At 38.6% G+C, this 24,998-nt stretch overlaps 1 protein-coding gene across 2 annotated transcripts in view; it reads right to left on the bottom strand.

Moving 5' to 3' along the window:
* LOC127422091 (serine/threonine-protein kinase SIK2-like) overlaps window positions 1-24,998 on the bottom strand; it is a 67,023-nt gene that overhangs the window by 15,560 nt on the left and 26,465 nt on the right. For both annotated transcript variants that reach the window (XM_051665448.1, XM_051665450.1), the window contains 5 exons: window positions 20,801-20,925; window positions 17,868-17,991; window positions 9,365-9,585; window positions 7,283-7,435; window positions 7,020-7,178 (listed from right to left, as the gene is read on the bottom strand). In XM_051665448.1, coding sequence (XP_051521408.1) covers window positions 7,020-7,178; window positions 7,283-7,435; window positions 9,365-9,585; window positions 17,868-17,991; window positions 20,801-20,925 — 782 coding nt within the window. The remainder of the gene's footprint in view (window positions 1-7,019; window positions 7,179-7,282; window positions 7,436-9,364; window positions 9,586-17,867; window positions 17,992-20,800; window positions 20,926-24,998) is intronic.

Below are 24,998 nucleotides of genomic sequence, written 5' to 3' on the forward strand. Positions count from 1 at the left end.
CATTATTTTCCTCAAAATTCTACAAACAATACCCCATAATGACAACGTGAAAGAAGTTTGTTTGAAATCTTTGGAAATTTATTAAAAAAAAAAAAAACGAAAAAAAAAAAATCATATGTACATAAGTATTCACAGCCTTTGCTCAATACTTTGTTGAAGCACCTTTGGCACCAATTACAGCCTCAAGTCTTTTTGAGTATGATGCTACAAGCTTGGCACACCTATTTTTGGGCAGTTTCTCCCATTCTTCTTTGCAGGACCTCTCAAGCTCCATCAGGTTGGATGGGGAGCGTTGGTGCACAGCCATTTTCAGATCTCTCCAGAGATGTTCAATCGGGTTCAAGTCTGGGCTCTGGCTGGACCACTCAAGGACATTCACAGAGTTGTCCCGGAGCCACTCCTTTGTTATCTTGGCTGTGTGCTTAGGGTCGTTGTCCTGTTGGAAGATGAACCTTCGCCCCAGTCTGAGGTCCAGAGCGCTCTGGGGCAGATTTTCATCAAGGATGTCTCTGTACATTGCTGCATTCATCTTTCCCTCAATCCTGACTAGTCTCCCAGTTCCTGCCGCTGAAAAACATCCCCACAGCATGATGCTACCACCACCATGCTTCACTGTAGGGATGGTATTGGCCAGGTGATGAGTGGTGCCTGGTTTCCTCCAGACATAACGCTTGCCATTCAGGCCAAAGAGTTCAATCTGTGTTTCTCATGGTCTGAGAGTCCTTCAGGTGCCTTTTGGCAAACTCCAGGCAGGCAGTCATGTGCCTTTTACTGAGGAGTGGCTTCTGTCTGGCCTCTCTACCATACAGGCCTGATTGGTGGAGTGCTGCAGAGATGGTTGTTCTTCTAGAAGGTTCTCCTCTCTCCACAGAGAAATGCTGGAGCTATGTCAGAGTGACCATCGGGTTCTTGGTCACCTCCCTGACTAAGGCCCTTCTCCCCCGATCGCTCAGTTTGGCCAGGCAGCCAGCTCTAGGAAGAGTCCTGGTGGTTCCAAACTTCTTCCATTTACGGATGATGGAGGCCACTGTGCTCATTGGGACCTTCAATGCTGCAGAACTTTTTCTGTACCCTTCCCCAGATCTGTGCCTCGATACAAGCCTGTCTCGGAGGTCTACAGACAATTCCTTGGACTTCATGGCTTGGTTTGTGCTCTGACATGTACTGTTAACTGTGGGACCTTATATAGACAGGTGTGTGCCTTTCCAAATCATGTCCAATCAACTGAATTTACCACAGGTGGACTCCAATCAAGTTGTAGAAACATCTCAAGGATGATCAGTGGAAACAGGATGCACCTGAGCTCAATTTTGAGTGTCATGGCAAAGGCTGTGAATAGTTATATACATGTGATTTTTTCATTTTTTATTTTTAATAAATTTGCAAAGATTTGAAACAAACTTCTTTCATGTTGTCATTATGGGGTATTGTTTGTAGAATTTTGAGGAAAATAATTAATTTAATCAATTTTGGAACAAAGCTGTAACATAACAAAATGTGGAAAAAGTGAAGCGCTGTGAATACTTTCCGGATGCACTGTATGTTCTGATCTCAAGAAAATGAAAACGTGACCACGATGTAGAGATCACAAGAAAACGACTTTTGTTATGTGGAAATCTCGGGAAAATTAAATTGTGATCACGAGGAAACAAGACAATGCATGACCTTTTACAGCTTCTATAAATTATGCAGTTTACCAATCAACCACAGTTACCACAGAATGACCAAACAGAATCAAGTCGTGATTCTTGTAAGAGAGTCGTGTAATAAATATAATACATAACCTATACAATACATATTCACAATATTTATAGGTTATACGTATTGAACAGTACATACTTTAGGGGACGACAGCCATTCAGGATTTCTCCATTTCTATCAAATGAACTCTCCCTCACACTGTTGTAGATAAGATATTTCACCCACATGCCTCCCAGCACTATATTTCCAAAGAGCAAACTCTAATCTCCCATAAGCCCCCATAAGTCACAGTGCTGAGGCACATTTCCACCAAGTCAGCGCCACACACTAACTGTATGTGTTTGACGATGACAGGCCAGACTTCATGAACACATTCTTTAATGATTTTGGGACTGAGTGAGAGTAAACAAAAGCTTTGCACACTCTCTCTTTCTGCCTCTTTTTATAGCTCCCTCTCTTTTGTGTTTTCACTCAGACGAATGAGTGAGCGGGAGAGGAGGGGGTGGAAGTCTGGAATGCAGGGACAGGAAGTGTGTTTTGGCTAAGAGGACAGTCAGAGCCTCATGCAGACAGAGTAAACCAAGACATGTCATAAAACACACACACGTACTGAAACTAGGCATGCATCACGATGGTTGACTAGTCAATTAGTATGGTTGACTAGTTCATCCAGATTTTTTTTTTAATGCATATACATGAAGGCCTATATTAGTTTTAATATTTCTGGTGGCAGTGTTTTAATAAGTGTACTGACACCGTGTTGTTCTTTAGCTGTTAGAGAGGTTTGCACAGTAAAACCATCTCAGAAAAGTTGCGTCTTTAAACTCATCACATTTAAAGCACCGCCTCTACAACATCTTTGGCCGCTGTGTTGTTTTTTGAACATCCTGACACAAATGTTGCATTTCTAAGACATAGAGTAAACATTAAAAATACAGCTTTTAAAAGTCCAACTTTTTAAATGTCTCTCAACTCCTGCGTTCTGTTACATTCTGTTGCACTCTATCCAGCTGCTTTTAAATGCAAGAACGTGTCTTATGTAAATGCCCTCAAATTATGCCTTTAAATTCGTCTCCTTTAAAGCACTGCCGCTACAGCCATACACTTTCAGACTGAAACCTTTGGCTGTTGCATTGTTTTATGAGCATTCTGCCAAAAATGTTGCGTTAAGACACCAATGTGTCAAAGTTAATAATGCAGTTCAACTTTTGCGCTCTATCCAGCAGTATTTCAACGTAAGATGTATACACCCTTTAAAGTGGCATCTTAAAATTAATCCCATTTGAAGCACTGCTGCTATATAGCCCAAAACATTTAGCTGGACATTTTTTGCCATTGTGTCATTTTTTTGAGCATCTCTTCAAAAAACTTTGAAGTCAACATGTCAAAGTCAGAATTCCAACTTTTGAAAGTCAAACCTTCAAGTCTCAACTCCTGCATTCTGTACCATTCTGTTGCTCTCTATCCAGCTGTTTATCCTTCTGCGACCCCACGTACACATGTGTGGACATTGTATTTTAGCTTCGCTATATACAACGCACAGTTTTATTTCATTTAAACTGACTGATCTCAGTTCAGGACACACTGAGCTGTCAGAAAGGGTTAAACTTTCATGTGACAAAACAACATGGCGGTGATCACAGCGCAGTTTGTCTTTGGGAGAAACGCCAACAAAACTACATCTGGGAAGAAACCTAATTATGTTTTTACATCGAAACCTGTTTGAGTCAAAAGATTAGGGTCTCTAGTTTCATCCGATATGCCATTTTTAAAATTTGAGTGATTTATCGTGAAATGCCATGCTGCTAAACAGTGTACACTAATGTGTAGAACAGCACAAGGTTTTCATTAGAAATCCTATATTTACCGTGCATTTTCACATTAAGAAATGTTTTTTTTTTTTTTTTTTTTTTTTTTTTTTGCTTTCAGAGGCTTTATATGGAGTTAGGATGAAAATACGGTGCATTTCGAACTCTTCTGAGACCAGTGCATACAGACAGCACACTGGACGTAATTCACTAAATAGGGAGTAAGGGAGCATCTTAGAGCTTTCCGATCACACTTGGGTCTCAGGAGGTAATCAAAGAAATAACACGTCTCATTTAATAGCCTCCTTATGTCTTAAAATTCCACTTCTTTAATGCACAGCCGCTACAGCCGTAAACATTCAGGCAGATGCCTTGGGTCATTGTGTTGCATCTTACGTAGTTTTTTTTTTTTTTTGAATGTTGCATTTTTACGGTTGAGCATCAACATTAAAAATAGTCCAACTTTTAAAAAAATAAATGTGTACATTCAGTGTCAGGTGAACCTGAAATCTTCCTAATTATACAAGGAATCATTTAAGCCTGATAAGTTGACTAGCTGTTCAGGCAACCCACAGGCTATTAAATTTTGAAAATATATAGTTTTGTCCATCCCTAACTCAAGCACACACTCATGGACATGAATCATCTTCAGTCATGGAGCTAAACGAGTCAGAGCTGCAGTTGTACCATTCCTGGGTTGATTTCCTGCAGCATGCTGGGCCAGGAATGCTGTTATCCCAACACATGGGGTGAAGAACAGCCACAGATACTTGGCCTTCAGCCATTTATCATCATGCCCAGCCATGCCATATTCACAGACACAGCGTGATCATGTGGACTCTGAACACATTATGTTATCCCAGTAGTCCCTTCCCCTCCAGGGGTCCTGTTGTTCTCTTCGAGATCAAACTTCAGTTTTGATGTCACGTAGTGGAGAAAGTGTCACAATCTGGTCTTTAAATCAACATGAAATCAATATCCACCCTATTTTCTTTCTTAATACAGGTTCCTGGTCTTACTGTGCATGATTTATTAGTACATATTATTCCAAAGTATAAACTTGCTCTGCAATTCCCGATGGATAAAATCAAGTCTCATCCTAATTTTTTTCCTGTTTCACTTCGAAATAATTAATGTTAAGGAAGTCAAATGTTTTGCAAACACCTCGTTTTACGTTGACTTTAAAAACAAGACGGAGAGGTGTGGACACATACCGCTATGAAGGTTTTACAATAAGATGAATTTTGTTTATTGTTCAATGGATTTAGATAGGGGTGGGTAAACATCAATTTTCCGATGCATCGCGATCTTCATTTGAACGATTTTGATATTGATTCTTAAATCCCAAGATCGATCTTTTACTCTATGCGCAACCCTCCAATACAATGAGAGGAAATCACTCGCATTTGCAACCAAATTTCAGGCTATGCAACTAAAATGTATATATTTAGCAACTGGCTGGTATATGTTTACATTTCACTCACCAGTAATTGTGTAGTATAGTCGTGAAGTGTTCAGCAGCTAGATCCTTTCACAGCATGTTGAGAGTAAAAGTTGTTCCGTGTAATGCGTGTCAAAAGACGAGATCCACGCAACCCATTTGTCATTGAATAATGTCTCTTTTAATACCCTTTCTGTTCTTTACAACAAAAAACATTTAATTCTAATTATGCATCGCACAGATGAGGTAAAGACACTAGGGTCTTATCTAGTTAACAGGCACTCATTTAAAGAAGCTTTTTACAGAAATGCCATTTTTTTTTTTTTTTAAAGAGACAGTACCAGGTTTAGCACGTGTTCAACAAATCAATGTAAACACTTGAAAATAGTACAAATTATGCATAAGTAAAAATATAATAATATTTAAAACATAATCTCTTATTTATTGATTGAATACATTGATTTGTTCATTTTTAAAAAGCCAAAATGTGACCAAAATAATTAAAAAGTAATAAAATATAATTAGTAAAATTAATATTTTCCTAGTTAACCTAGTTAAAAGGTCCGCTGTATAATTAACAGCATTAGCTTGGAGAGAATTCCTTTCATATATAAACAAAAGGGACAATATAACTAAAATAAACCTATATGAATTGATATTGAATCAAAATCGAATCGAGAGCTTGTGAATCGGAATCGAACTGAATTGGGAAATCTTTATCAATACCCAGCCCTAGATTTAGTTGATGCAATTCTCAGTAGGAATGCCATGAATGCACAAATAACAAGATTCCGAAGATGGTCAAATACAGGCATGGGCAAAGCCACCCAATGCAGTGTGTGTGTATGGATATCCAAGCAGGGCTGTAGTGGGTAAGACAGACAGACACTCTGTGGTGTGTGTGTGTTTGAGAGAGAAAGAAAGCGAGATAGAAGAAATAGAGGAATTACTAAGCCAGAGCGAATGGACAGCGGTCACGTCCAATGTGAGCCACAGCCAGAGATGGCTGTAGTCTGACTCGCTTACGTAAGCCAAGCAGCTGTGGATGACCTCAAGGGGAAACACACTCATAACGTGTCTAACCTCACCATCAGAAAGAAAGGGGTGAATTCACTGAAGAGCTGCACCATTTTTATGCATGGTATTTCAGTGCAAAAAACTGCCATTAAACTGTTATTCATTAATCACCACAATTTATTTTAACCAGGTGCTAAATGCATTGAAATAGTGCTGTGCCAAGAGTATGTAACCTTAGTCATTGTCATTCCAGTTCAAACATACTTCCTTTCTAATAAGGTTTATTATAGATTGCGCCTTATTCATAAAAGTGTGCTGCACTACAATTAACACTGCACTATCACAGTTCACACAGAATTTTATTTAAAAGAGATGTTTGTGCACATTTTCTATTGATCATTGAAGTAGTAATTAATCAAATTATGGAAAAGAGCAATATAAACGGCATATATCCAGACGTAGTCTTTTTTTTGTGGTTCTCAAAAGCCAGGCCCACTGCCTGAACTTGGAGGGACTAAAGTTGCTTAACGGCAAAGTTGGGAAGGAGTGCAAAGGCACTCGGTAGGCAGCAGTCGGATAAAACCCAATGCTGTGGCAACAACTGTTTGTACTAGCTTCTCAACACTCCAGTTGGGTCAGCTACCTGACCCCAGCCCTATGTGATCCGACCAATTGTCAAGTTTCAGGCACAACAAGCAATGATGACACTTAAAGTGATAGCTCACCAAAAAAACATTCCTTCATCATTCACTCAACCTCGTGTTTTTCCAAACCTGTTTGACTTTCTTTTTTCCGTGGAACACAAAAGAAGATATTAGGCAAAATGACAGTCTCAGTCACCATTCATTTTCAATGTATGGAAAAAAGATCATTAAAAGCGAATGGTGACTGTGGCTAACATTCTGCCTAATATCTACTTTTGTGTTCCACGGAACAAAGAATGTCATACTGGTTAAAAAAACATGAATGTTTTTATTTAAGTAAACTATGTATGGGCAAATCACAAGCTTCCTTCTGTAATCGTAACAGTTTATAATCCATCTCTCACTTACTTTGGGAGTTCCAACCTCCTCATCCATGAGGCTGTGCTCGGCAGCACAGGAGGACTGTGGGAATGTGAAGGAGTCCGCGGAGGCTTGAGGCACTGCTGGGGAGCGCAGGAGCCGTACATTCTGAGGCAGGAGGCTCACCTGAGGAGCAGTGCTGCTCGCCTTAAGCACAGAGAATAGGATGCACAATAACTCAATGTCTTGACAAACATCTTTCTTATATTGCTGTTAAAATTGTCATTTTTAGAGGCAAACTGAAGTGTTACCTTGATGACGGTTTGCTCGGCGATCGTACTGGGCCGTCTCTGGCGGGCATCAAGACGGGGTTCAACAGGGAAACTGCAGCGATGTGCCTTCAACCTCTCAACCAGCAAATAGTAGATAGCAGCAAAATGATTGTAACTCTTATTCTGAAGAGACTGCAGTATGGACGAAAAAAATATGAAAATAAATTAGTTGACAGATTTTCTTAAAAGGGCCATATCCTACACTTTTGTAGTTGACTTATAATGTTAGTCAAAGTTTCTAGCAACAACAACAGTCATTTGGCTTTATCTTCCACACCTTTTCAGATTCTCAGAATTTAAAATTTTTGCTACTGTACCTTTAAGTTTTCTACTATATATACAATGGCAAGAAAAAGTATGTGAACCCTTTGGAATAAGCTGTTTTTCTGCATTAATTGGTCATGAAATGTGATCTCATTTTCATCGAAGTCACAAGTATAGACAAACACAATGTGCCTAAGCTAACCACACACAAACAATTATTATATTTCACATCTTTGTTGAACAAATGCTTGCTCAACCAAGCATTTCCGGTAGCTGTGTATTAGACCTGCACAATGTTCCTAAGGAATTTTGGACATTTCTTGCTTACAGAACTGCTTCAGCTCGGCCATATTCATGTGTAGTGTGAACGGCTCTCGAGGTCATTCCACAGCATCTCTATTGGGTTCTGAGCTCTGACTGGCCCACTCCAAAAGATGGATCCTTTTTTTAAAGCCATTCTGTAGTGGATTTCCTGCTGCATCATCCAACTTCTACTGAGCTTCAGCTGGCACACAGCCACCCTGACTTTATTTTGTAGGATATCTTGACAAACGTGGGAATTAATTTTTCCCCTCAATATTGGTAAGCGGTCCAGGCCCAGGAGCAAAGCAGCCCCATATCATGATGCTCCCTATACCGTACTTCACTGTTGGGATGATGTATTCATGTTGGTATGAGGTGCCCTTTTAACACAATAAGTAGTGTTGCATGTTCTTCCCAAACAATTCAACTTAGTTTCATCAGTCCACAAAACATTTTCCTAGTAGCATTGTGGAGTGTCAAGGTGGTCTTTGGCAAATTTCAAGTGCAGCAATGTTTTTGTTGGAAATCAGCTGCTTCCTTCGTGGTGTCCTGCCATTGACACCATGATGTTTTAATGTTTTCCGTAAAGTAGACTCATGAACAGAGATGTTAAACAGTTCCAATGATTCCCTTCAAATCTTTTGCTGTCACACTAGGGTTCTTTTTTACCACATTGAGCATTCTGCGGTGTGCCCTTTGAGTCATTTTGACTGGACGGCCACAGTACTAAATCATCTGTGGACAGATAAATATCTAAGCTCTTCAAAAAAACCTTTGCAACACTTTCTAGCTTAATGCAAAGCAACAATTCTTGATCGCAGGTCTTCTGAGATTTTTTCTGCGAGGCATGGTCCACTTCAGCAGATGCATCTTGTGCATAGCAAACTCAAAATGTTTAAGTACTTTTTATAAGTCATAGTAGCTCTAACCCACACCCCCAATCTCTTTTAATTAATTTGATGCCAGGTTTGCCATCTCCTGACTCTAATTAGCTTTTGTTAACGTCATTTGCCTAGTGGTTCACATTCTTTTTCCAATCTACACTGTGAATATTTGAATGATGTATACAATATGTCCAAGAACAATACAATAATTTGTGTTGTTAGTTAAAACAGATTGTGTTTGTGCATTATTGTAACTTATACAAGATGATCAAAACAGGTTTTAATAACAGATAAATGCAGGTAATTCCAAAAGGTTTACATACTTTTTCTGCCACTGTATAAATGTGTATAAATGACCTCTGTAATGATTGGCTAACCTCATCATATGTGCAATGAGTAACAATGCCCCTGTTGCTGAATACTGACTACAGACTGATAAGTAAACGTGAACGGTCATATGTTAATCTGCTAAGAGTTCTGACATCCGAATTAGTTGTCATTGTTATAGAATGATGACACAATAGTCTTTTTTTTTTTTTTTTTTTTAAAGCATGAAAACACATTGTTTAATTTCCTTAGTTTAAAAAGTAATTTATGCATGAGGCCTTACCTCTACGGTCTTGTGCTGGTCGATGCCCAGGCTGTGCATTAACCTGAGCACCTGCTCACTGTATTCTCCCACCCCAGCCTCCCCCTCTGCAGTCTGCTGATATAACATCGGCCTCTGCACGGGGACCTCCATAACCATCCACTTGTGCTCCTTTATTTGTCCTATAGACAGACGTTTGGAAGGGTCCAACACCAACATCCGCCTGATCAGATGCTCGCAGTCTGCATATGAAAGTGGAGAGTGGAATAGAAAGTGAGAGGAGTAAGAGAAACAGAACATATCCTCTACCTTAAAAGAGTGTTTCGGGTTCAGTGCAAGTTCATTTAACAGCATTTGTGGCATAATGTTAATTTTCACAAAAAATTATTTAGACTCGTCCCTCTTTTATTGATAAAAAGCAAAAATCGCAGTTGCAGTAAGACACTTACAATGGAAGTGAATGGGGCCAGTACATGAATGCTAAAATACACCCCGTTTCAAAAGTATAGTCACAAGACATTAAAGGGGACCTATTATGCAAAATTTACATTTACATGGTGTTTGAACATAAATGTGAGTTGGCAGTGTGTGTACACAACCACCCTACAATGTTAAAAGTCCACCCACTCCTCTTTCTTATATTTCTATTAATCTAAAACAGTGTCTCAAAGTGATTGGTTTTCGTTTCTGCTCTAATGTGACGTCACGTTAGAGCAGGCCTCACCCACGACTGGTGACGGACTCCACCCTATTATCATAGATTCTCCCGAGTGATCTACACACAGTCCACCATTTTTTTCCGCGCTGGAGCAGCTACGGTGAGAAGAATAATGTCTCAGCTTCGTAAGCGTCATAAGTGTTCTGTTGTTGGCTGTAAAAGTGAACATAAGTGTCTTCATGTACTCCTGGCATCAGAGCCACTGAAGACACAGTGGACAAGTTTTGTCTTTGAAGCAAATGTGCCCCAAAATATACCAAAATTCGTGTATGTTTGTGCAAATCATTTTACACCTGACTGCTTTGTGAATGAGGGTCAATATAAAGCAGGATTTTCCAAAAATTTGATTCTCAAGCATGGATTAGTACCAACTGTTCGTGTTCCAGCTTTATATCCTGAAGATGTAAGTATCACACTTTATATTTTGTGAATGTTTGCAAATCGCCTTTCCAAATGTGCTTGTTAGCTGATTCCACGGCTAATGCAGCTAAATTTACCATTGTCTCTGATTGTATTCACGGAGAACAGAGCTATGTCGACATTTACAACATGGTATAATAAATGATCCATGGGGTATTATGATTTGAAACTTCACAGACACATTCTGGGGACACCTGAGACTTATAATACATCTTGTAAAAAGGGCAATAATAGGTCTCCTTTAACATTATACCAAATAAGGTTAGTAAGCAATTTTATCACACTAAAATCATGTTAACATGTATAATGTTTACATCTTGTGGCAATACTTTTGAAATGGTGAGTAGTTTCGAATTTATGGACTGGCCCTATTCACTTCTATTGCAAGTGTCTTACTGCAACCCAGGGATGAGTCAAAATTTTTATTTTTTTTATTTTTTATTTTTTGTGGTAACCAACATTATGCCACAAATGCTGTTAAGATTCACTTTTATTAAACCAGACTATTCCTTAAGCCAGGAGTACACTGTGTGATTTCTTATATGAAATATATGACTCTTATATGATTTCTTATATGACTCCAGTGAGATCTTGGGGAAAAAGCCAACGCAAATTGGGCAGCATCAATGGTCTTTTATGTTAGATTGTCGAATGTCTGGAGTCTGTTGTGGCTGTGCAAATGAGGGAATGTGGACTGCTCATTGTTCAAGAATTTTGAGAGTATAATACATACTTAAAATGTGATCAATTGCTGTGCTTTTATTGGTTCTTCATTTAAAACAAAAAGTGTTGTAGGAGATGTCAGAACTTCGTTAGAGGCTAAGATTCATCACAAAAGCAATTCATTGGCTGTCGGTGATCATGTCACACTAAGTCATCAAATACTACACTTTGCTACACAAAATTGTTCGCGATTCCTAAAAATTGTCTCAAAAATTGTGGCCAAAATCGTACAGTGATCATGATTAACATTCTTCGCAAAGGCAAGTAATTGGCTATTGGTGATCATGTCACACCAAGCGATCAAAGACAGATGATTTTGCCCTACAATTAAAGAAATCTTTCACAATTTGCATAATTTGTCTCAGAAGGCAAAATTGTGGCTAAAATCGCATAATGTGAATCCTGCTTAATTTTCATCGCAAATGCTATTATTCAGCCATCAGTGATCATGTCACACCAGAGACAGTTTTGGAGATTTCAGTCTTTCCCCATTCAAGTAGATAGGAGCTGTACTTGTATCCCTCTTGTATCTAACACGAGAGACAGAAAATAGCTGCTCTGAAGCCTTATGAACATGGCCGCCAAGTTACCTTACTTGCCTCAATGGAACTACGACTAAATAAATCTAATATGATTCTCATAATTTGTCTTCCACGGCAATAATTTGAGTGCAGTGCACCCAGATGTAGTGACAGACAGAACTCTCACAGTATTATTATCATTGTGGAAGCAATTTGAGAGTTCTGTACTTGTCTGTACTTGGCGAGAACAACGATAATCTCTTGGAGAGAATCTGTATAATCTCACCCTGAAAGGGTAACTGTGTGTTTGCCACACAGTAAACACTGCTCCATCTGAGACATACACTTTGGCCTGCAAAACTGGTGACAGTATGTACCGTCCACTGCTTGGGACGAGATTTGTAAAACAGTCTGTCTACAAACCCCAACTGAAAACAACCCAATAAATTCAGCACTGTCAAGGAGAAAGGACTCCAGGGATTGGACCGACACAAACTCAAAACACATTATCTCATTCAAGAATGCACAAGGTCTTTTGTCTGCCGCCTATGCCCTTGCCTAATGGCCACGTCTGACTCAGCTGGGCTGAATAAAATTGACGTCAAAGGGCTGTGTGTTAGAGGGCTTGATGTGGGTGTGCTAAATGCTCCACTATTCCCCTGTTGACGTGAGACTCAGGACTCACTCATCTTGTTTATCTGCTGTATTTACGGTTGCTGGAGAGCCTGTGAGACACTAGAGCAAACAGGGGGAGTTAAAGGACTACAGTAACACTCCTTGTGCTGGAACACAGTGGGATGCCCTCCTGCTTAAAACATCCTCCTCCCTTCAGCACAGGGAATAAAGAAATCTCATCACCAAATTCATGTGGCACTAGTGAACTATTACAAGGTTGCAGGTAGAAATCATTATGCATAAAAAAAGCTGTGAGAAAAAGTTTGTGGAACCTGGAAAATAGAGGGTGATGATAGTGGATTTTGCCGATACCTGACATCATCATTGTGCATATTGTTTTCACAGTATCATATTCAAGCCGCGGTCACACAAGACCTGCAAACTATGGAAGAGCATGCAAAATTATTAAATGACTATATGATGTTGTGTTTTTGAGCTTCTGTTTTTTTTTCATCCCCTTTTTCTCCCAATTTGGAATGCCCAATTCCCACTACTTAGAAGAGCGAGAACCACTAATCGCAACCACGAGAAGGTTACCCCATGTGACTCTATTGGGCCAATTTGGTTGCTTGGGAGACCTGGCTGGAGTCACTCAGCACGCCCTGGATTCGAATTCGCAACTCCAGGGATAGTCAGCGTCAATACTCGCTGAGCTACCCAGGCTCCTTGAGCATCTGTTTTTAATAAATGATAAAATCACAAATATTTAATATATTCAAAATGCAACAAAAAAAACATTTACTCCACTTCGCAACAATATAAACATGCAGCTTTGAAATATGTATTCCTTGTATTGAGCCAAGAGGTCAATCTTTGAAATTTAGTTCTTCTATTGGTCACACATCCTCTCATCATATGAATTCACAGGTCAGAGTTCAAGAAACTTGAACTTTGGCAAGCAGCGTAATGCAAAATTTCTTCGCATGAGCTTACGTTTCCAGTCTGTTGCATTCAGATATGTATGAAGGGAAGTGATTGGAGTTCTGAGTCTAGTGAGACAGAACTTTCTGAACAAACAGTTTAAACTAGTGATAAACTAAAATGTAGGCCAGACTGATATACAGGCCAGGCTGATTAAATTGGCCAATATTTCGGCATTTTAGGATTATCGTCATTGGATAACCATGCACTTGGACAATTAAAAGAAAATCTAATTTGCTATCAATAAATCACTGTATTACAGAAATAAGCATAATGTGGGCCGTTGGCCACCTTAGTCTGTAGATAGCAGTCACTGAAAAACAATTGTTGTTCAAAGTCATAAATGGAAAAGTATGTTAATCCTTATATTTATCAACAAGTGTAAACTTCTTTAAAAGCAAGAACCCCAATCTCTGCTAATCAGACCATAGCACTAGATATATTTTAAGATATTTTTTTCTTTATAGTGTAAATCTGTTTCAGTTCAAGTTAGGGCTGTTGATTTAACGTGTTAATTCAATGCAATTATTTATATAATAAATAACGCATTAATAAATGTATGCAATTAATCTTAAAAAAGGATTATTCCTACTATCGGAGCAATTCAAACTTGAAGTACCACTTTTTTTCAGCAGGGAGCAGAAAGCGAAACTCCAGCTGTATAGGCAATGCACAGCTGTAAAGAGAACAAACCACACTCAGGATTGCTTGACACTAGCGACAGCACAAGATGAGAACGCGTTCTTGCATTCAAACACAGCTGGAAGCAGGGATCTCGAGACATGTTTTCTGAGTTTTCAAGCTGTTTAACTTGACACAGCAATCTAAAAATGCTGTGTTTATGACGCAACGCAACCAAAGTGAGACGCTTCCAAAGCGTCTGTCTGACGCATGTTTACATTGACACATCCTTAGAAAAACTCCAATAATACACCTATCTTGGACAGATTGACGAATTCCATTGCAAAATGGATTGCTGTGGACTGTAGGCCAATGATGTTCAATAATATGTAAATAAACAATATATTGCCTTCTAAATCCTCATTTTGTCTTGTCTTATTAATGCTTTGCTCGTCATAGACAATAATGTCATGCATTTTTATTATTTGAATTATATTTATAATATATATAATATTTGTAATTATTAAAAATAGAATTATTTAATCATTATATATTGAATTACTGTTATTGTGGGGGGGGGGCAAATATTTATATATGTGATTAATTTAGATTAATTAATCGGCATGTGATGTTAATTAATTTGGTTAAACGATTAAACATTTTAATCGATTGACAGTCCTAGTTGAAGTTTATTGTTGATACCCTGCTTCAGTGGTCTGCAGCAGATCACAGCTTAGCATTTCATTGGAACTTAGCCCAGGAGTATGATTTCACAATTCTAAAATACATACTTTCTTTGGTTTGAGGCACTCTGCAATTGATTTATCCCTAAGTTTTGAACTATGCAACATGACCCAATTTCTTTAAGTTTTAGACCGTAGAGAGATGCTGTAGAATTCTGCAGTACAATCTCGTTCCATAATGGAACTCACTGATCCTCTCTGTTTAAAGCAGCTCCGTGCCATTTCACTCCAACCATCATGGTTATTGTATGCAGTGTTTTGTTTTCTCTGTTTATTTACCATGAAATATTTCCCACAAAACACAGTTCCAGTAGTACTGTGACCTCCTTTGGTAAATCTCTGGGCAGGTTAATACAAACCTGACCTGATAAACCTGACTGAGTTGTGACTGACCTCAAGAGGTCAACATCCTACTGGTACTCACACTTTTACTGTCAGTGACTATAACTGTGTTAACCATTTAATCAATAAAGATATGACAGTATATAATTATATATAACCACTTGAGTAAAATTAAGACGACTTGTGACTAAGATGAAGATCTGATCATATTCTAGGAGTCATTTCATCAGACATCGAGATAATTCTAAAGTTTTCACAAACTGTTTGTAAATATAGTGACAACTAAGTTCACATCCACACTAATACATTTTTGTTTGAAAACGCATCTTTTTCTGTATGTTTTGGCCTTCCATCTACACTGAGACGGCGTTTTTGACAGTGGAAACTGAGCTTTTTGAAAAGTGGATACATTTAAAAACGCTGTCTTTGCGTTGTAGTATGGGCAGGGGAAATGGAGATAAACCTGAAAACTATGATGTATTTGTTGTCATGTGATCCATTCAACCCAAAACAATCACGATGGAGACCCATGTTGTAGCGCCGGTTTTGAGCCCGCTATTCACTTTGATAGCGTTATTAAAAATAAATGTTACTTTGTACAACCTTCACATTGCATTCCTTCAAATGTGATGGGAAGTTTACTCGGAATTGCTGTCCAGTGACGGAACACGAGGACAGCGTTTCAGACCATACATGGAACGGTAATTTTTCATATGCATAGTAAGGGGATTTAAGAGTTTTCATACTTTGAGACTTATGTCTCTGAAGAACAAAAAATTGGCTTTTCCCAATCAGTGGGTGTTTTCAAACCATTGAGATTCCCTACTTTCACTGAATAGTTTAGAAACGCCCATCCTGGTTTGGAAACGCCCACTGATTACTACACTTAGATTCCCTACTTTCATTGGATAGTTTAGAAACGCCCATCCCGGTTTGAAAACGCCCACAGATTTGAAAACACCCATTACTGTTCCACAGAGACCTATACTTGCATACATTTCAGTGTGGACGAGCAAGTTTTGGAAAAGGCTTGAAATCAGCAGTGCGAATGGAGAGCGTTTAGAAAACGAAAACACCATTTTCAAATGTATCCAGATTAATGTGGACATAGCCTAACTACGGCGTGATGTAACAAGTTTCCAAGAAAATAGTTTGGCCACAATAAACATGATATTGCTGCACAACATGACACAGTCACAGCCAATCAAAAGATCTACTGTATATGGCACAGGATTTTGGAACAATGAGATTTCGTAGTGCCTTGAGCAAACCAACAAAACAGCACACGAAATAGAACCCAAGCGATCAACAAAATGTCTTGTTGCTTATCGTGGCTGGTTAGCACAAAAACTCAGATTTACATGGAAGAACATCTCGTGCAGGAGCACTGCTTTTCTAGATGCCATGTCAAGTTAAAAATAAGTTTAACCTTTAAAAACATGTCTTGAGACACCTGCATTCGGTTCTCATTGTTGTGCTGCATCTAGCTTTTGTAGTGCAAGAACACTTTTGGCCTAAGTATATTTAAATAAATGAGAGTTTCCCTACATGTTGTAGAAGATACTGCCATTACCGTGAAACAGATTTCCTGAATGTTCTGTCTTGTCATGATTCCTCATTAAAATAGCTTGGATAACTCTGGAAATGACCTCTTCCTTCATTTGTAACATTGTGACTTCCCTGAATCGACAAATAAGACAAAATTCCCTGAACATCATACCAGGCTCTCATAATCTCTGCATATGTTGTATTCACTGAATGGTGTTTAGTGTGTAGCATGTAATGTTCTGTATAGTGCGTGCTATGAATCTTGGCTAAGTGTACACTGAGGTGGGGTGCATACGCTGCAGGGGTAAAATCCTATGTGATGAGAGCATTCAAAAAGGAAATGTAAAGGAAAAGCACATGCTGTTCTTCTCATTCGGAGGAATGGTGCCTTAGATTCACTTGGGGACCCAAAAGGGCTTGAATTACATTCAAACATTCTCAATATGGCTTAATTGTTTAAATGTCTTGAATAAAGCCAGCTGACCCCTACTACCGGCCCCCTCCTCCCCAATCAGGGGCCATCCTGGCTGGAGCAGTAGGGTAAAAAGCAGCCCTCACCTTGCCTCTCCCAGAGCCGGCCACATATTGGCTCCCTGCCATCAGCATAGTTTAAACTGCCTTGCCTCATACCCTTTGCCCTCTCATCTTATCTCTCATTCACGGCTTGCGTGAGTCTGCCTTAAAAAGTCAGTGGAGAGAATGTTGACTGCTGTGTTCACTTTGAGGGTTGAGACTTGCTTCAAAGAGGGATAAGAATATGTCCAAAACTATACATTTTCAAAATCAATGCTGTATTTTTACAAGTTGGACTAAATTTACTTGGCACACTGTCTTAAAAATGCAAAACGTGATGAGATGTGTCATGAAATGACATACAATGGCAAAAGACGTGATTTAAAGTAGATGAATTTAAAGACGCAAATCTCGCGAGAGTGTTTAATGATGCAAACTTACTTACAGCTAAAGCACAGCACGTTAATTGTAGCCATGCCTCTAAGTATATTAAAACTAAAACATTTATGGAAATAAAAATCTGGAAAAAACTTGGTGACCTCACTAATAGACTAGTCGGTGGGCCACTAGTCGATCATTGGGACCCATCCCTACTTTAAAGGTTTGCTCAAGGCCAACGAGCTACAGCCATTCCCCTTTATACAGTCCAGACACACAAACTGTAGCCAAGCACTTAAGGAGTATTTTAATTGACCAGGCTTGAGTTTCGTGCAAAAACAGCAACCGCCGCCAGAAAATCTCTCTTGGTGGTAGCTCAATGGGCAAGAAGAGCGTCTTACCTTCTGTCATGAAGTAAGGGATACGGAAACGGCCTTCCAGAACACGCTGCCGCAGGACAGGGAGAGAGGGGCCATCAAAGGGCAGGGCCCCACACACCAGCACGTACAGGACTACCCCCATACTCTGCAGGAACACAAACACACACAGCACCAGTTCAACAGTTAATGGCATAACTATTTATTTTAAAATATTACACACTGATCGAAATCCAACTACAACTACACGCAGGCCAAAGACAAAAAGGGGACCTAATTTTTATTTTGCTATACCGTCATTTCCAGCGGAATTTTTCACGCCGACATGAATTTGCGTCAACACTTTCAGTCCAGGGTAGCCACAGAGCTTCACACTCTGAGGAGAATTATGGGGCATTCATATAGGACAAGATCTACCTTTCAAACAGCTAGACATAGCGCAACTGAATGAAACAGAGATTGTGTAACCCTCACAGTGCAAGATGTTGAAAAAGGCAAAATGCGAAGCAATGGCTAAAGACGTCCTTCTGACACATATGTACAATAACTAAAAATATTTAAACTATTTTTAACATATTACTATATTCATAAAATAGTAAATGAATTATTATTTTATATTTATACTATTTTTAAAATTAAATCTTAAAACGCTAAGCTCATAGCGCCAGATGCTGAAAAAAGCGAGGTATGAAGCAATGGCCAAAGTCGTCCGTCTGACACATTTGCACAACAATAAAAAATATTTATACTATTTTTACTATATTATGTTTAGAATATAGTATATTTATTCAAATTTTTATATGATTTTTTAACATGACATGAAATCTTAAAACACGACCCTCATTGTGCAAGATGCTGAAAAGGGGGAAATGCGAAGCAATGGACAAAAACGTCCTTCTGACACATAGGCCTATGTACAATAAAAAAAATCTATTTTATTTACCATATTACTATTTTCTATTTATAATATAGTATATTTATTATTAATTTATATTTAAACTATTTTTAACATGATATCTTAAAACACAAAGCTCATGGCGCAAGATGCTGAAAAAAGGGAGCCAAAGACATCCGTCTGTAACACGTTCAATAATTAAAATTAATTATAAAATATTACTATTTTATGTTTAGAATATGATATATTTATTATTGTTTTAATGTAGGTATGCCCCGATATGGAATTTCTGGGCCGATATGATAACCGACAATTCACAGCTCATTGTGGCCGATACCGATAACCAATATTTAAAAAAAAGTTTTCATTTTTAATCCTTTAAGCTGGAACTGCTAGCTAATTAATTAAAAGCTTCTCATTTGAAAAATACAGTATGTGTCATTTAAAAGCTTGGAATTTGGACTTGCTGCTATTTAAGGTTTGGCAGATGTAACATGAACCAGAAATGTAACTATATTACAGATGGATGCTGATTTGAATGAGAAATAAATGAAAATACACATGAATAAATTGTATGGTGCCCATTTATATGAATTTTTACAGTAATCCTAATGACTCACTAACAGGGAGAGAATAATGAACATCTAACAGCTGTAATAATGCATTAAATAAAAATTAGGTGATAAACAGCATGTAACAAACATTAAACATCAAAACACACCATACAAACCCTAATCTCTGTGTAATATTTATAATAACAGCCAGACTGCGAGTACAGTGGTGGTTAGTGTCTGTTATGGATGTGTGCTTATGCGCGTCTCATTCACAGATGCTTGTTACAGCGCTCATCTTAAGAAATGTGAACACAGCAATCATAATGGGAATAGGTAAGATCATACAGATCGAATAGTCATGAGTCCTAATGTTAGAAAAGTCTCAACTCTTAAAATACAAAAAGCACAAACGAATGTTTTAGCCATCTCGAGTCACTATGTGAAAATGTTTTCAAGATCTATGAACCGTGTTAGGTTGTTTTGGGGCTTGTTTTAATAGCAATGCTGTGCTGCTAGTAACAATGTGCTATTTCCCACATTCTGTATATGTTTCATTAAGTAATAAGTGAAAATGATCGCCCCCCCAAGTAACATACATGCATGTTTTTGTCGCATTTTCGCTTATTGCCTCATGAAACATAAAAAGAGTATGGGAAATGGCTTGTCGTCATTACAGCAGATTATCCCGAATTAAAACCAGACCCAAAACAACGTAACAAGTTGTAGAGATGTTGAAATAATCCACACAGAGCAATATATTGGTATAATATTTAGATTTTCCCGGTTATCAGCTGGTTGCCGATATATCGTGCCTCCCTATTTTAATGTATATTTATACTATTTTTAACATGGCATGCCATCTTCAATGTGACTCTCATGGCGCAAGATGCTGAAGAAAGCAAGATATGAAACATCGGCCAAAAAAAAGGATTCCTACCCTTTCTGATGAAGGAATTTTCATGATTTTTCTGGTCCTTTGTAATTATTGGATAAGAATTTTTAAAAATCATTGCACTCATAAAGAACAATTCCTAGCAGATACAATATTTTACAGCTTAGCACAGCTAGCAAAAAAAAAATTGATGACTTTTACAGTTCTGGAAATCACAATTCTAAAATTCAGGTTTTCCATGGCCGTGGGAACCCTGTAAAAAATAGCGCATAGTACTCAAGTTCTCGAGTAGACAAAATGATCAAAATGCCTATCCCTAAAGTGTGATCAGTTCAATGATGATGCACCAAGTCACACGGTGCAAATGTATAGGTGCATGCACTTAATGGCAGTTTATACAGAGGGTGAGAGCTTTCACATGATCTGATCTTTATCGCTCTCACATGGACCACAGGGTGTTTGATTTACGCTTTGACGTCAGCCAAGCTCTCAAAGGTTAAATAGGTGGTAACACAAACAACTGTCAGCTGACTCACTTATCATTTACAGTCAAAAACAAGTAGTGTGAACCTGCACGGGTTCACTAGCTTGTTAGATCACTGCAGAACTGTATTACCCAGATGTCCAGCTGGGGTCCCTCATACTGCTGTCCCTCAAAAACCTCCGGGGCTGCATATGGAGGACTGCCGCACCATGTGGCCAGGGGCTTTCCTAGCTCGAAGAAGTTTCCAAAGCCAAAATCTGCAAAGAGAAAGAGGCATTTTTGAGATAAGAATGAAGCTGGCAGGCTTGGTTATGCTTGTGCCAAGAGGAAAATATCTCATTTCAACTTGGTGGGGGACAATGCACATGAAGGTTTCTTTACAACATTGACTGTTTTATTGACAGGTCAGTGTTTTCCCATAGTTAAAGGGGATGTGTCTAGGTTTTTTTTCCAATTATTATTTTAGGGGAAGGCTTAGGGTTTGGTTTAGTCTATAGCAGGGGTTGGCAACCTATGGCACATGTACCAGCATTGTCATGTGGAGGGGTAATCACTGGCATGCCAGCAACGGCGAGAGAGGAGTAGACTATTTTATTCATATGAAATTCCGCACCTGCATTCCAATCTACATCTTGATATAATCCTGCCTCATGATCATGCAGCGTATTTTCATGAGCTGAATGGGTGGCTAAAAAAAAAGTTAAAATATGATGAGACTGCAGTTTACCCAACAGACTCGTGCAGCGCGTGCAAGCCATTTGTGCATCACGAGCCAGCAGCGCTTCACTTTCAGTTAATCATGCGAGTATTTGCGCCCGCTTTGCTTCGGTCAGGCTGCGTGGATGACAGCCTACATTCTGTGTTTCATTTGTTTCTTTTTGCTTTCCTTAAAATGTAATGAGGAAAACACCACTATTAATCCTTGAGATTTCCAACCCAGAATACAAAGTACACCCTCCTTAAACCATGGTCACACTCAAAATGACATTAAAAGATTAAAAGAGAAAACATAAACCCACATCGTGGGGTTAAAAAAATCTGTGTCTATTCAAAACATAATTTAAACCTGGAAATAAAGTTTTAGGATTTTGCAGGTGCAATTCACCGAAATTCATTAAAGCACTTTCACTGAAGGGTTGTCGGCACAGCCATTGACCAGGTAAATAAAAAAATGGCACTCCATGTCAAAAAGGTTGCTGACCCCTGGTCTATAGTAATTATAATTAGCTTTATATAAGAACAACTGAAGTCTATGGCATGCCCTAGTGATAGATAACTAAGTAAATGTGTGTGGGTTTAGTGAAAATCACCAATTAAAAACAGTAAGGAGCTGCCATCTGCATGCTGTAATAATTTTTCTGTGTGAAATCCGTTCACGCATGAACTAGAGGTGTAATGTCTGCATATTACCCTGCATATAAAACATATTACCCATGCCACTTGGTACACAACCTGCAAAAAAATCCACTCCTTCCAGCACAGTTCGATTAAAAAACATGTTTAAAGTGCACACTTGCCGTTCTTATTGGAATAAAACAACTAGATATATACCATGACTAACAAGCCGTAACATTGTGTGAATGATGAGAAAAGATCAGACTACATTACATAAGGTCACTTAAAATGCCTGCTCCACTCTGTGACAGCCTATGGGATTGACACTATGCTGCACAGCATCCACACTTCATGCCATACTCTGCTGGCAAATGTTGTATAACACGCCACTCTGACAACAGCCAATGAAGGAAAAGAGGGCAGCCTGAGCAGTATCTGTAATAAGGATCAGTGGACCATGCTGTGAAAACGCTGTAGATGGAAACCATCAGCACCACCTCACTCTGGCTTTAATGGGTTGGATGAGCTTTGCAAAGTGCTCACAGATTAGATACAATGGCCACCACTGCCTGACGTCAAAGACAGTGATGTGAGATGGACAAATATGGCTCTCAGGCAAAGAAAACAATCAGATATTTCTTGTGGGTAACTTTACTTAAAAGCCAGCGCCCTTAAAAGCTGTTGGCTACTATTTGTTTTCAAGTGTGTGCTCAGTGTAGGAAGACATTACTCTGACATCTACGTGCCGATGTGTATGATCCCCCCACCTGTGCTTTAATAGCCCCTTTTACACAAAGCCTTTTCCAGAAAATGTACTGCAATTTTCAGGTAAGGGGTCATGTGTGAATACGACTCTTTTGAAAATACTGGTAAATTTTGCTCTGAGAAGTTGTTGTAATACCTATATATTTCCATATTGATGGTATGTGTGAACAGAGCCATAAGATTAACGGTTTCAGTTCGTACGAGGTCAGGACGCATTGAATTAAGAAAGTTTTGACGGGAATGATGCAATTACTCCATGCCGCAACACCGGTGAATCGGAAGTAAGAAAAATTTCAACAAATTGGCCAGATAGTGAAACTAGTGAGTTTCTCCAGAGATTCTATTATTTACTAACATAAAAACCACCATGCTTTTACCATAGGAGAGAGCGTAACGGTCAACTAGATTGTTACGAAAGTAAGTCACCGTTTGCAGATAACATACAAATAAATGGGGAGAGCCGTAAACTGACACCTTCCTGTCGCAAAATTGTCTGTGACCTCTTTTAAAACAGCAATTTTATCGTAGTAAATCCACACATAGTTCCTTCCAATAGGATTGTTTAGTGTAAAACATGTTAAATATTAGTGGACAGGCAGTCAATTCATTAGGTAATGTGCTGTTTCTTCAGCACACTGAAGCATCTCCTCCATAGACATCCATTAAAAAAAACATCCTCTTATCTCATTGCCCTCAGTGTACCGCCCATAGAATGTCAATGCGAATTAAGAAATTTGCCGACAGCTTAAAAAAAAAAAAAAAAAAAAAAAAAAACAGTACGCGTTTTCGTTATATACGATAAAATCACCAGCCTCCTTCGGGAACACGCAGACCTCTTTGCAGCGATATACGTACACATTACTGTGCTTTTCAGCTGCAGATAGCATCTCCGCCTTCGGATGCTAGTGACAGCATTTTGTTCTCTATAGTTCATCAGTCTTATTTGAAGTTGTCGCTTATGAAGTTGAGTCTCGAGCAACTCCATAAATGCAAACATTTGCCAAAAAATCGAATACATCTCCAACATTACCGACCACATACGTTCAGATACAGTTTTGAATCGCAATAATATTGTATTGCAACTCAGATATCGATATAATATCGTATCGCCAGGTACTTTCTGATTCCCATCCATAGTTCTATGTGGGAAGGCATTACACTGTGACTTTTACATAACTAATGCGCTCCAACCGCCCACTTGTGATTTATAAGGATTGATTTGGTAATTTGGTTTGAAATTATTAATGGAATGTAAAATCGGATTATTTTAAGTCATTTCCAATGAGTAGTGAAAGAGAAGGAAACATTTAGTGACCTCATAAAACGAAGAGAAATATGAAAAGCCATCGGGGGGTTGTGCTGTCACTGTGTGTAAGAAGCCAGTATGATGAGTCCATATCAGTTGAGCTGACCCATTTCATGGGTTGAATGCCAAGTAGGGGAAATTGACGTCAATGCTCCAGGCAGTCCACTGGTTGACATTGCAGGGGTGAGACTCAACATTTAATACAGGAATCACTCAATCTCATCTGGTTGCAAAGCTAAAAGGGATTGTTCGCTCAAAAATGAAAATTCTGTTTATCATTTACTCCTCCTCATGTTATTCAAAAGCTGTAGAATTTTTTTATCTTCTGTGGAACACAAAAGGAGAACTTGGGCGGAATCTTAGCCTCAGTCTTCACTTTCATTGCATCTTCCATACAATGAAAGTGATCACGAAAATCTCCTTTTACACAAAAGTCATACAGGTTTGGAACTACATGATAGTGACTAGATTACAAAATATTCATTTTTTTCTATGGACTGTTGGTGGACATGCGTAATGTACAGTACTGTGCATTGCTGTGGATTTGTGTTTGAGGTCAGTTGTACAAAAATATCTGGGGATCTGATCATAACGTTTGGTACGGTTTCCTAATCATTACCCACCTCTGGGAGCTCTCCCACTCCTACAGGTTTGCTCATTCGAGTGACACAATCCAACATGGATTATGTGAAAACAGATGAAGCAAATATCACTGGGCACTCTTGTGATTATAATTTCACAAGTGTTAAAATTATAATTTTATAATACTTTGACATTTTAATCCATCATAAGATCATGATGCACTGATTCACTGTAAAATGAAGCATACTGTAGTGCTTAGTATGTGTTTGTACTGTAAGGTAAAGGATGTTCATGGAAAACATAACATTCATAAAATAACAAAAGTTGACATTATAATGTTCA

Source organism: Myxocyprinus asiaticus, chromosome 31 (genome assembly GCF_019703515.2).
Source record: "Myxocyprinus asiaticus isolate MX2 ecotype Aquarium Trade chromosome 31, UBuf_Myxa_2, whole genome shotgun sequence".
In the NCBI taxonomy this organism is placed as follows: Eukaryota; Metazoa; Chordata; class Actinopteri; order Cypriniformes; family Catostomidae; genus Myxocyprinus; species Myxocyprinus asiaticus.